At 40.9% G+C, this 13,574-nt stretch overlaps 1 protein-coding gene across 1 annotated transcript; it reads left to right on the forward strand.

Annotated features, from left to right (window-relative positions):
* The first annotated feature begins 290 nt into the window (after nucleotides 1–290).
* Nucleotides 291–9,637, forward strand: LOC123745238 (mucin-6). Its single transcript, XM_045725545.2, has 12 exons — nucleotides 291–365; nucleotides 2,993–3,065; nucleotides 3,242–3,397; nucleotides 3,690–3,803; nucleotides 3,891–4,126; nucleotides 4,216–4,350; nucleotides 4,493–4,663; nucleotides 4,862–4,921; nucleotides 5,204–5,303; nucleotides 6,122–6,247; nucleotides 7,024–7,155; nucleotides 8,086–9,637. Exons 1-12 carry the CDS (start codon nucleotides 363–365, stop codon nucleotides 9,174–9,176), a joined length of 2,397 nt encoding a protein of 798 aa, XP_045581501.2. The 5' UTR covers nucleotides 291–362; the 3' UTR covers nucleotides 9,177–9,637.
* Nucleotides 9,638–13,574: the final 3,937 nt, after the last annotated feature.

Below are 13,574 nucleotides of genomic sequence, written 5' to 3' on the forward strand. Positions count from 1 at the left end.
GGGACAGTTAATATTACATATAATCACGTCGTTAACTCGCCAGCCCTTTGTTTTGATCGTAGACTATTCAGAGAGGTTCGAATCGGAAAGAGGAAATGAGTGAGCATTGTTTAAGAAACATTAGTTGCAAATAATATGCAAATTATTTTTCGTTCATAAAGGGACGATTTGTTGATTGGTTAACGAGCAATTGGCCGGTCTTCTGAGGCTGGACTGGTGGCTTCCAGCTTCGTTGTTGCTCTTCAGCAGATCTATGACTGAACCTTACATCGGAGCGTCTCGAACTATGTTTTCGTCGGGTACCGGGAGAGTGAGGCCCGCCAGTCTGGCAGTGTCCAGCGTCGGTGACAATAGGCAGGGAGATGGTACGTTCTGTGATGTTTCTTTAAGCTTGCACGTTTGTTATAATATATTAGTTTTATGGCTGTTAGTATTGAATACCGTTTAGTGTATCAATGTACTGAACGAACTAATCTTTACTTGACAGTCGTCGTTAGCAAAGTGTAGTATTTTCTTAATGTAATTGATCTGTATTTAGTCAAATGTGTAACTGCTTCACAGGACTCTATGGCATATACAGAAGTTTAAGATTGACATGAAACTTTGTTATCCTTGATGTAATCAAAGGTATGGGACTTCCCAAAATGAGGGGTTGTGGTGTCTCTAAAAATATTGGTAGCTTAAATGTCCGTCAGCTCGGCCCTCGAAGTTCTTGGACGTCTAGTTAGGTTGGAATATTGTTCAGTGATTAACTCTTGTTTACTTCCTTCCACAAATCTTATATAAGTTGATTGTTAGTGTTTATTTTTCGCTACAGCATTTGTGGGTGGCATGTTGCTTGATTGTGGCTTTGATTATTTAATATGGCTGTGGCACTCAATTTTTCCTCAATAATTGAGCTTACGGTGACGAAGTTAATTGTATATTCCCCCCCCCCCCTTTCCCAAATTTTAATTGGTTCAAAAGCTTCAGCTTGCACGAGTGGCAGATGTCTTTCCTTCTACTATAGCTCAAATAGGAAGGGCGATGTTTATATAATGTTTCGTATGTGCACACGGGTTTTACCCCATATTTAATATTGGCAATGGGCTTTTATTCTAAGCTTCCACCAACTAATCAAAATTGCCAAAAACAAAAACCCTGAAACATTGCTAGATTCATCCTGTTGAACAAGACATTGGTCGCCATGCGGTTTGAGTAGTGCGAAGAGGGTTGGGAAGACGGACGCTTCACCGAATAACTAAAACAAACGGAGAACTTTACTTTAACATTGCTTCGCTTTTATTAAAATCTCTGCCGAAATTTGCCAAACTAGGAAATTTTAATACCTGGAAACCTAATACCTGTAGTTTGGGTCGGCCGCGGCGCAGAACATAGCTTTAAGATCGGTTGCCACTCCCACTATAAAAGTTGGAGGCCTGGCGCTGACGCGAGTCTAACCTCGTGAAGCTTTGCGCGGCCATTTGACTGAGTTGTCAGAGGGTTGGGGGCAGACCCCCCCCCCCCCCCCTCCTGGTCTTTGACTGGCAGAGGACCCTCTTTGACTGGCTCATATTTGGAATACCAGCAACTCGAGCCAATTCTGCAATAGGAAGTAAGGGTTATTTTCCAGGCTTCTAATGTTTCTACTGTTAATGCCTAAACTTCAATTTTCAACCAAGTTGAAAGCATTGGAACAGTACGAAGAATCGATCCCCCAACCTGAGTTGAAAAAAAAAACTCCTTGCCTCCGAACCACAACATGGGTTGAATATACAATCTCGATCTACGTCGTCTGGAGAGCCCCTGCTGAAGCCAAAGTTTGCCATAAAACTATCCCTGCACTCGGGTATATAATTCTTACCCCCATACGCTCCCGCCTGATAAAATAAAATTGCACTAGATTATAACTGAAAATTCTTAATCTACATCTGTTAAATTTTCTTGTGTAACCTGAGTAAATTTTATATTAACTACGTTGTAAATTTACATCACGGTAACACTTGTACGAATAGTATGGCTACACTGTGCTGGACTTGGATCTTCTTGGAGGGGTTGAGGTAATTCCTTTCCCTGTTGGAAAGGGTGACGCGGCCCACCTGGTATTATAACACTTTAAACGGATAGTGGAAGGTACCTTTTTATATATAAATAAGGTCCCTAAATTAGTTGTACCAGCTTTTCCTAGTACTGTACTAGGAACCCAATTAAGGTGCTAGCAAAACCGCGTAAAAAATTTACGCATCTAGTAGCATCGCAAATTAAACTTCTTAAATACTATGTCGCTAGGAGCTTAGTCGTACTAACGAAAGCTCCATTTGTAGGAGCTTTGAACGGAAATTGATTGTCTAGCAGTACTGTAGCTGGTGCTTCAGAAGTTCCTGAATCGCCTAACTGGGCAGAATGTAAATAACTTGATAAAGCCAGACAGCCTTGGGACATAAAATAAACTGCCACAGTGAGTTGATTGCACTTAAACCATGTAATTGGAAAGTTACTATTCCTGTTGATATAATTTATAGTTAATGGATTTTCCATGCGTAAATTTAGAATTTATAACTTCCAAAATCGCAAATTAGGCATGGTATACTAGTGGTTAAACACTGACTGGTAAGTTAACACTTCTTTATGCAGAGTTCTCAGAGGGACGACTCTGCATATGTGCACCTTGCAAATTATCTTGGTAAAATTTCTAGTTAATCTATAGTAACGGCCTACATACCAGTGTCAAGACTTAAACAAAGATTATTTACAGTAAAGTTTTGAAAAGCTAGGCTAGGGAGTTGGAGTTTCCTTTCTACACACGACTTCAATAATTGTTCATAATTTTTAATTTTATAATAATTAACCAAGCTTTAAAACTTGGTAAATATAATTGCTACTGAATTTTGTGTAAATAGTATTAAGTAATATTTGTAACCTTTTGTCTAAAAGGCTAGTAAATTCTTTTAGTACTTTCCCGCTAAATGTCTTAAAATTCCTATTTTAAAACTTTGTATTTACTTCTCCCAAGATGACTCTAGAAGCTATGGGGCTCCACCGCCTTTCTACCTATACTCTTCTCGCACTCCTGTTCTCTATTCCAGGTAAAAAAAATTTTTTATAAGAGACAGACTTAAATGTATCCATTAGTGTAATGTAGTTTGAAAGTTGTATAAATTTGGCTTAATTTATAGGAATGCGTAAAAAGTAGATTTAAAATTTTGCAATATTTTAATGCATTAATGCAATACATGGTTTAAATCTTTCACTTTCTCTGGAGTCGGAGCAGAAGCCTCGGGCGGAGAGTGCTGCTACGGGGACGCCAGGGTAATGCACGGCCAGGTGCTGCTCTCCTTACCCAGTTGCTGCACCTCCCTAGTCTGCCAGAATGGTCTGATTCAGCGCCAGCACGTAGGAAAGCCGGGTGATAAGAGCTGTTAGTAACATTACTTTCACGACTTTACCGGTAGCCTAAGTAATTATCTTGAACAATGTTTAAAATTTATGTAAAAAAAATTCTTAGGATCTTCCTACTTGGATATACACTTCACAACATTGAGCATGCAAAGTGTTCTGGTCCTTTTGAACTTCAAAACTGCAACATTCCTGTAGTGCCCATACTGCTTGGCTAGTGTAAAAGATTTGCTACTTGTTAATATATACTTCATCTGAACTACTTGCTAAAATCTTAAATTATATTACTAGATTGCGACCCCTGTACTTAACAGGCTGCGAGTTTGATGGGTTGATGTACCCGGACGGCTCTACACTGCTGGCACAGTGCATCCCTCTACGGTGCCTCTCGGGCGTCTGGACCCCGACACCAACCATAGAGGACTGCTGTAAGTGAAAGTAATTTAAAACTATCATTGGTTACGAAAGATTATCTTGCACATTAAATTTTTTTACTAATTGTGCTTAAATTACAGGTAGACATTGCTACCTGTATAATGACCCACACATAAAGACCTTTGATGATTATAACTACGACTGGCACGGCATCTGCAACTACTCTCTTGCCCAGAGTGACTTCACTTACGCTCCAGAAGTGGGCGTGTTTAGCGACTTCAATCAATGCAATGATCAAGCTTCCTGCCTCTCCCGCACAACGTTCAGGGACAACCCCAACACCATTATCACACTTGACAGTGGATCTGTGTTTGTGGTAAGTTTAGTGTTTCTTGCTAAAACTGCGTACAGTCTGATACATAGGCTTAAATTCAGAATTTGTGGGATAATGGTTATAATTGACAGATTATCGTGAACGGAGAGCAGTATACAGTCCCAGCCAGTGGTGCGCATCCGGTGCAGTCTTCGGCAGGTCCGCACCCAGTGCTGGCCTGGCGGGACGCAGGCTGCATCTACCTCCTGGGGTCCTCAAAGATCGTAGTATGATATTGACATCTACTTGCAGCATTAATTATTAAAGTTGTAGTTTTAAAGAACTGACAGAATGAATATATATTTGCATAGTGCTTTATAGAAAGTTGCAATGAATGTTTATTGCCTAAATATTAAATTGATAATTTAGCTGCAGCACTGTCTGCACCGGCTGGACGTGTGGGCGTACCCCAGCCACACTAATCACCTGGACGGGCTCTGTGGCCACTACAACTTCTACAGGAACGATGATTTCACGGATAGAAACGACCTCGCCCATCCTCTACAGTTCTGGCCCTCTGCCTTCCCAGAGTCGTGGCGGGTTGGTTGCTTGATCATAGTTCAGAAAGTTGTGATAACCTTCTGTAAAGGTTGGCTCAAGCCAGCTGACTGGGGAGTGGATCACTTGTGCTGAAAGTTAGTTTGGTTGCTAGATCATGCTTTTTTTTTTTTTTTTTGGGGGGGGGGGTCGGTTTATACGCTAGATTTAAAAAAAATCTTAAAATATTTAAACTTCCAGACTGAAGACCAGACGGATCGGAGGTGTTACAAATGTCCCGGATGCGAGACGGAAACGGCAGTAAGCTTTTAATTTAATTTCTACGTAACCTTTTAAGACAAGGGTTGCTTGGATTTTTTAATAGAAGTATAGATAGCTAAATAGTTATGCCACGAAATTTACTTTTTTAAAAACGCTTAAATTTTAGAGCCACTGCAAACGTTTTAACGAAAGTTGAAATTTATCCTACATTAATGATTTGGCAATTTCAGCTCGGTTAAATATTGAAATTGCAAATGAAGTTCTTTAATTGCAATGCTAAGCAAGAGGCGAAATTGTTTTAGATAAACCTCTCCTCTGCAGATAAACCCATGCCAGACTCTTGTGCCTCAAGACGTACTAAAGTGCCGCCAGTTGCTCCACCCCATCATTGGCAGAGACCAGCAGCTAGTTTCGCACACAGGTAAAGCTCTAAATAAATTTTTATTTCAGAAAAGTTTGCAACACTAGTTATGAACTAGTGGTAGGTGGTGTAGTTACGTCTTGGTGTATCTACGTAAATCTACAAAATTTAATTCATGGTGTGTTAACTTGTAACAAAATCCCACATTAATCACATATGGAAATGTCGGCCAATATTAAAATTTTGCTGTAATGCAAGAGGGTCCAAAGACTATCGGATCCTAGCGCTCCCCTACTAATTTGGACAAGTTATACTAACCCTGCGTGTCCCCGAGGGTTACTGTAATACACTAAAATTAAAGCATCTCTCCTACACTATACCTTTACTTTTGAACAATTAAAATCTGGCGGAAGTCGCCCTAGTTATATAACGTGTATACCAATATCTTTAACTGTTTATTTGGATGGAATTATTCTCTAAATTTGACTAGATAGTTCTCAAAGACGGTATTAACTTTCAGGCCTATAAGGCAAAGTTTAAAGTAAATTTTATACTAAATTTCCACCTTTATTTAAACCCGGTTTCTTCCCTAATTCGTAGTTTCTGGTGGCATCGGATTAAAGTACACCTAACTAATCTTTAATGAGTGATAGTTTGGGAAAGTGTTAAAGGGTAATAAAAGTACCCAAGGAACTTTTTATAAATTTTATTAATCCTTCCTTAGTTGTAAATAGCCTAAAGTTTAGACATTATAAAAGCAACGAGCAAAACTGCTACTTTTAAAATCTGAATGATAGTAAGATTATCAGAACTTTAGTGGCATTACGAAAAAAAAATATAACCTACCATCCTCTATCAACGTTACTCATTGGTTACAGAAACGTGTGCCTGGGACCTGTGCATGATGAGGGGTCGCGGAGCCACGGAGAGGAAGTTGGCGGCCTGGCTAGTGGAGGTGCAAGTCCTCCTCCAGCAGGTGAAGGTAATCCTCGCCAGGACACTAGGTTGGTTTATAATGCTTCTTCAAATGCTAGAAAGATGGATATAAATGAAATTAGTTTCGTTCCCTCTGTAACCTGCCTATAATTAGTTTCTTGCATAGAATTTCTCTAAAAGATTTAAATCAAATTGCTATTAGATCTTGCCGAGCTGTTCTGAGACGGATATAGTATCAATAAAACTGGTTTTTATTTTAATCTAGAAAGACCAAAGAACCTAAAATAGAAGTATTAATATCTTGACTAAATTTCTGCCTAAATCTGAATTAAGTTCTTGTTAAGAGTATAATGCTGGCTTTGAGGCTAATACAAAAGACGATAGGTCTAGACTGTATGCTGAAGCACGTGTATATCGGTTAAAATCGACTACATTACATTACTGTATACATGTTTCAATGTACGAATATGTAAATACAGCTTTCTACCATGTACTACACACAAGGGGAGGAATGGATTCATAAGGGATTAAGTTTTAATGGAAAAGCAAATTTTGGATTAATTATTAGTGTCGCCCAGCACACCAGATTAAGTGAAAATTACAGCTGGTTGCAAGGATGTCGATAGGCTTTATGGTTTCACATTAAACAATAGTATGTTCTAGTGGATAGTTCTAATTATAATAGTTAATCGTGCAAATTTAAATATATCTAACCCTAATGTAGTAAATTTTGACTTTAATATCTAAAATTAAAAAAAAAAAGCTTGGTGCCACTAAGCACTTTACTACAAAAGCCTTTTCACAACTCTGAAAGATACTTTTAAGCTTTCCTTTGCGCTCGCAGACTCGTGGGCGCCAATCCCAGAGCCAGCTAACATGACCTGTGTCCCCGGGTCGTACTGGCTTAGGGACTGCAATCGCTGCAACTGCACGGAGTCTGGCAGAGCGCTGTGCACAGAGATGTTTTGCAAAACTGGTGAGTAATAATTTAGCACTAACTTAAAATGGCTTGTCTCTTAAGTGATAGTTTAGAGTAATTCCATAAAGAATTTACTAGCTAAAATTTTAAGCTCTTGGTAATCTCGTTGTAATAAAAGCAGCCCGGCCTCAAAGTAAATACCATCCAGCGGTCTACCCCCCAAAGAGGAATTGGTAAACTTTAAAATGCTGTTCTTTCAAAATAAGATTTTTCAAATAAATTAATGTATTGGCATATTTAGGCATTGGTTAAGGGTTTAGATTATGTTAGCCCTTCTTATTTTGATGTACGTGGCTGAAGAATTTACAGCGTTGTAGTGTAAACAAGAGTCGGCAAAGCTGCTCTTCCAGAAGAGTGTGGCAGTCGTCAGTAGTCTTGTGTAAAGGTTTTTCATTCATAGCCACTAGCTGTATTTTTATAACCTCTTTATAAACCCCTCTATAAACCTCTTTATAAACCTCTTTAGTATATGACGGATGCATGGCATGGACTTTGACCTTTTGTTTATTAGGACGGGCTGATATAATGTAACTGCTTGAAACTAGACTGCTTCAGAGTAGTTTCTGGGACCTGGTGAATTTTTCTTTGAACTAATTTAGTTTATGGGACTGCCTTGGTTTGTATTGACGTAAGTGTTGCAAGGCATGGGCATATCTGATACTGAATTCTCGATCAAAGTAGACCAGTAAATCCTTCCACCTAGGAAAGGATTTTGTCATTGGAAATTCTTACTAACGGCCAAACTTGTTGCAGAGATAAGTTTTGTGCCTAATGTATTTAAAAATGCAAATAGTTAACATATAAATTTTTAAATGTGCAAATTCCCTGTAGACAAAGTAATTGGTTAAAAAAAAAAGATTTGAAAATGGCTAGTTTGCACAGAACTTATTTAGGTTCACTGGTTAACGCGCTCTCCCTGTTGTCTAGATTATGTGCTGGAACTTGGTAGTGACGCCTGCACGGACGGCTCCAGGTGGACCAAGGATGCTTGCAACTGGTGCGTGTGTGTGCGGGGAGGAGCAGTCTGCACCTTTCATCCCTGTGATGTCGCCTACATCCCAATGTCTACCTCTTCTGCCTATGCTATGCCCACGTACACCACCCCGGTCTATACCACTCCATCCTCTACAGCGATGTACTATACGAGGGAATACACTACCCCGGTCTATACCACTCCGTCCTCTACAAAGACTCGCAATACTACGGAATACACCATCCCAGTCTATACCACTCGATCCTCTACAGCGATGCACTATACGACAGAATACACCATCCCAAGCTATACCACTCGGTCCTCTACAGCGACTAATTATACTACGGAATACACCATCCCAAGCTATACCTCTCGGTCCTCTACAGGGACGCACCACACTACGGAATACACCATCCCAGGCTATACCACTCAATCCTCTACAACGACGCACTATACGACAGAATACACCATCCCAGGCTATACCTCTCGGTCCTCTACAACGACGCACTATACGACAGAATACACCATCCCAAGCTATACCACTCAATCCTCTACAACGACGCACTATACGACAGAATACACCATCCCAGGCTATACCACTCGGTCCTCTACAGCGACGCACTATACTACAGAATACACCATCCCAGGCTATACCACTCAATCCTCTACAGTGATGCACTATACGACAGAATACACCATCCCAGGCTATACCACTCGGTCCTCTACAGCGATGCACTATACGACAGAATACACCATCCCAAGCTATACCACTCAATCCTCTACAGGGACGCACCACACTACGGAATACACCATCCCAGGCTATACCACTCGATCCTCTACAGTGATGCACTATACTACAGAATACACCCTCCCAGGCTATACCGCTCGGTCCTCTACAGTGATGCACTATACGACAGAATACACCATCCCAAGCTATACCACTCGATCCTCTACAGTGATGCACTATACTACGGAATACACCATCCCAGGCTATACCACTCGGTCCTCTACAACGACGCATCATACCACGGTCTACACTTACTAAAATAAAAACCCATGTGCACAATATTAGAGCCCCGCCACACCAGAATAGAGAACTTTCCTGTTCTCGCCTTTTGTCAAAACTTCTGCCGACTTCATATAATTGCCGCTGTAGTACGTTGGCTGGTAGATTCTGAAGTCGACGGGTCCCCACCACTAGCGCGGTGTAAGACTAGCCTAGCTCACAAATAACTTGTTTAGCCTACTTATATTAGGATCTCTTCTTTAGACGGTAAAGCTGTGCACACGCAAATATGGTTTCTGATCAATTTTTTTGGCATCATTAGGTGTGTTTTCGTGTATCTGCTTGGTGTCTTCATTACCTCTGGAAACGGAGAGTTCCACACAAAAGCTGCAGCCTTAACCCTGTGCGGATAAAGGCCTAGCGTAATTGGGTATTTCTACACACGTTTGTAAAGCTTGATGTATTTGCTGTTACTAATAAAGCTCTAATTTTTTTTTAAAGAGGAAGTTTATCTCTGCTTAATAAAGTTCTGCAATTATTAAATTCTATCTCAATATATTAGGCTAAGGGCATTTTTACAATAAAGCCTCGCATTTTAATTGTCTAGGAAAGAACGCTGATATAAAAAGTTCACTTGCTCTCGTTAACTAGCTATTAAATCGGTGTATAATTAGTGTTCGTGCAGCACTGGTATGGTTCATAAATTCTGTTAATCCATGAGGTTATAAAGTTTTGTTTGGAGGCCAAACACTAGGCAGCATGTATAGTGGGGAGTAGGGAAGGAGCGAGTAATGGAAGCTTCGACCTACGGCCACATTAGTGGTACTTTGAGACACCCTCTGTGGGGAAGTGGGTGGAGGGAGTCACTTTGACCTTTTGGGGGTCATGAAGGGGCAAAACGCTGATGAACCACATCTAGTACAGTGAAAAATATAATAAACGATTTTCCCGTGATCTACCTGGATTCACTTCCTAATGATAGGAGGGGTTAAAATGAACCTTAATTGAATCGCAACGGCAAATAATTAATTTTTTTTTTTTCTCGCCATTTCTTGGTCCCCCCCCCCCCCCCCCAAAAAAAAAGCCCTCTATACTAGGCTGTTCTCAATTTGGAGGCCAAACTCTTGGGCCTAGTTTACATAACCTTACCGGTTTGGTGCCTTCGTTTTGATAATTACTTAACCCAAACTAAGATTTGGCGGTGACTCTGGGGTTTGGGATGAACGTAGGCTGGGCGGGGTCGCCAGAATTCAAAGGAAAACGGCATAGCAGGGTAACACTTGGCCACCACGGCGGTTTTGGGCACTGCCCGACACTGAAAATATTTAGGAAACTGAATTCAAAGTTATGTACAAAATTTTTCACTGCCGGGAAAAATAAAATATTCCCAATTTCGGCAGAAACCCAATAACGCGTACAATTGATCACGGCAGTCGCCGCACTTGTTGTACACGCATGAACATACACACCCTGATGAATTACACATCTATAAGCGTGTAATACAGACTGAATTCCCATGTTACGTTTTAACCCACCCAGATTGGCACGCGTGTCGTGGTTCCTTTCTCGGGAGGCACCCACCTTGCTGCTTCGCCCTGCATGGCGAGACTAGGCATTTTTGGAGATCCTAATTAGTTACATGCCAGTATGGACAGTCGTGGTGCAACTATATATAACTCGGACTGCCATGAGGATATTTAATGTCCTCGATGCCAAAGGTCAATCTATCCTCCAGGATTGAGTCTCTCGACCCCCTCATGGTCTGTTGTCATCCCCCCCCACTTTTCGAATAGTTAAGTTCCTAATTATTGCCGGTGTCAGATGCTGTGTTCAGAAATGTTCTCTCAACGTCTCTGAAATAGGTGTTGGACATGGTTCCTCGAAGTGCAGTAGCAAGTGTGTGTGCTCCTTGTGTGATGATCCTTGTCATAGTAACACTGCACTTCTCCTTAAGCTCGCTGCATCAACCGCAGCATGCCATTGATTCCATTCCTTCTCTGAAGGGTGCATGCCCTCTAATTTTAAAAAACCATTTTCGATTTTAAATATTGCAACTCTATATCATTCCCTGCGGCTAAGTGCCAAATCTACCGTCTTGATCTTCTCTGACATGACATGTGCTCGTGCATTGCTTTGAACTACTTCCCCCATTCTTCTTCCCTTCCTCGCTTCCACAACCATTTCCAAGCCTTTAACCTCAACCCTACACCAGATTACCCTCTTCCCCTCCTATGATCTCGGTCCACGGGTATTCCTCACGGGTCACGCATTTCCAATCTTCCTATTCTTTTACCAAGGTTTTTGCCGATTCATCACCTCCCTTTCCACTAATGTTCTCCGTCGCCTTTCGATCCCTTCTTATAAGCCTTGTGTATGTTGGCCTTTCTTACGAATCTTACTAGGATTCTTCCATTACTCTTGATTCTCATATTACTTTATTGTCTTGTTCTATAATTAATATTGCATCCAATTGTATGATATAAGATTTTGTATGTTATATATTATAGCATGCTGTAGTGTGCCTGAGTTGCATTATATTGTATGAGGCTTTTATGTTGGAGTTCTCATGTAGTTTCTCCGTATGGACGGTTGACCATATTTGGATGTGGCCAGTGTGGGAACATTGTTGTCACTCGAGTGTTTATAGTTTTACCTTGATTAATTCCCATATTTGGTTGCCGTATTATTGTATGGAATGTTGTACCAGTGTTTACTACTCTTTAGATTGATAATGTTTTGAATATTAGTACTACATTTTGTTATTAGAATTTCCACAATGTTTATGTGGATGTTTAGTTGATTTTTTGGTAGACGCTTGGCCGGCGGACCAAAGCGTGTGCAGAAGTGTGGTGGCTGTTGTCGAGAGGAGTCTTGTTTTAAGTTAAGTCATTGGTCACTGTTATTTTAGCCCATATAAATGTTAATTATCTGGTTAGATGATTTGCGTATAACTATTGATTAATCCATGTTCTGGTGATATTGATCATGTCTCAATAATTAATTTCATTCTATGATATTGCATGCTGAAGAATATTTCTGGCTATTATTTATACATTTAATTATGTTTGTCCCCCTTAGCATAAATATATTGTTCTCCATTTTATGCAGTGATGTATTGATGCTCTTGACGAATACACAAGTACGTCTTCTAGAAACTTTAGTCTTTTTCTCCATTGTTTCTCTTGAATTTCGGTGACCAGACTAGTGTTGAATCCCACACCCTTTCTTGTAATGATCTCAGTGCTCCTCCATTTATGTCCATGGAGGAGCACTGAGATCATTTCCACGACATGGAGGAGCACCTCCTCCATGTCGTGGAAAGTCCTCGATTACCTCCATAAGTGATCATATCCCATCCTCTTAACCCCCTGTTTCAGCCCTTCCCTCTTTCCCTCGGTGGCAGTTTGATAAGGCTTACTGAAATCTATTCACCCTTCATGCTACTTTTTCTAGACTCTCCTTGAGCCCCTTCCTTTTTCATGATGCCTTTTTAGATGCTGTCCTCCACTCTATTCCTTGACATTCCAGAAGTGCATTCCTTGTGGAATTCTAAATGTGCTTCGGCTGTACACTGCAAGAATGTGGCCTGGAAAAAAAGACTCAAATGCCGACAGACCCCGGATTCTTCTATTTTGTTTCAGAAGGGGAGTACGATGGGCCATTCTGTACAACTAAGTATCAGAGCTGGAAACCTTGTTTCCACCAATATAGTTTACACTCCTCTCAGATCTGGGAGAAAATTCACAAGGCTGCCGGTAAATTTGTTCCAGACATATCACCTGTCCTCCATTTCCATGGTTTTGTCGTTGGTCATGAATAAACTGTTCACACTTTTCCACCGTTAGCTCCACTACTCGTCTTCCTCCTACTTTCCTTACTCATAAGTCTAACAATATTGGAACTCCAGTGTTCCCAGACCCTCTGCAGTTCTACCACGGGGGGCTCGGGTAGTATTCATCATGAGATGTTTGGTCATCTCCCTCAGTGTGGCTTATCAGTATATACAAAATAACTATAATCACATTTGGGAGGTGCCGTCAGTCCCCGTGGACTGGCTCAAGACAGTTTTTTTGCTAATCAGAAGTCCGGAATGCAAGGGACTTTTCCCCTGATGATTTTCGCCCCATTTCCCAGATAAGATGCGTGTGCAAACTTTCTGAACATGTAGTTAATGCAATTCTAATGTGGCTTTCAGAACTGTCGCTACCCGTCTCTTCTCAATTTGGCTTTTCATAAGTATTACAGCCAGGTAGGTACCAGGTTGCAAGCTGGTAGGTAACATGCTGTGGGAGGGCGTGGAGGTAGGTACCATGCTTTGAGCTGGCATGGAGGTACCATGCTGTAGATATATAGGTATAAGTACCGTGTAGTAAGTGTGAAGGTTCCTAGGGATGGGAAGCACCAGGCAGGCAGTGTGAACAGGGCGTGGTGGTGGTG

The sequence above is a fragment of the Procambarus clarkii genome, chromosome 44, assembly GCF_040958095.1.
Source record: "Procambarus clarkii isolate CNS0578487 chromosome 44, FALCON_Pclarkii_2.0, whole genome shotgun sequence".
In the NCBI taxonomy this organism is placed as follows: domain Eukaryota; kingdom Metazoa; phylum Arthropoda; class Malacostraca; order Decapoda; family Cambaridae; genus Procambarus; species Procambarus clarkii.

What these genes read in the sequence shown, in the direction of transcription:
- LOC123745238 (XM_045725545.2), top strand. An exon ending in ACTCCTGTTCTCTATTCCAG is followed by an intron (nt 3,066 to 3,241) that starts GTAAAAAAAATT and finishes CTTTCTCTGGAG; the next exon opens with TCGGAGCAGAAGCCTCGGGC. An exon ending in ACAGTGGATCTGTGTTTGTG is followed by an intron (nt 4,127 to 4,215) that starts GTAAGTTTAGTG and finishes TATAATTGACAG; the next exon opens with ATTATCGTGAACGGAGAGCA.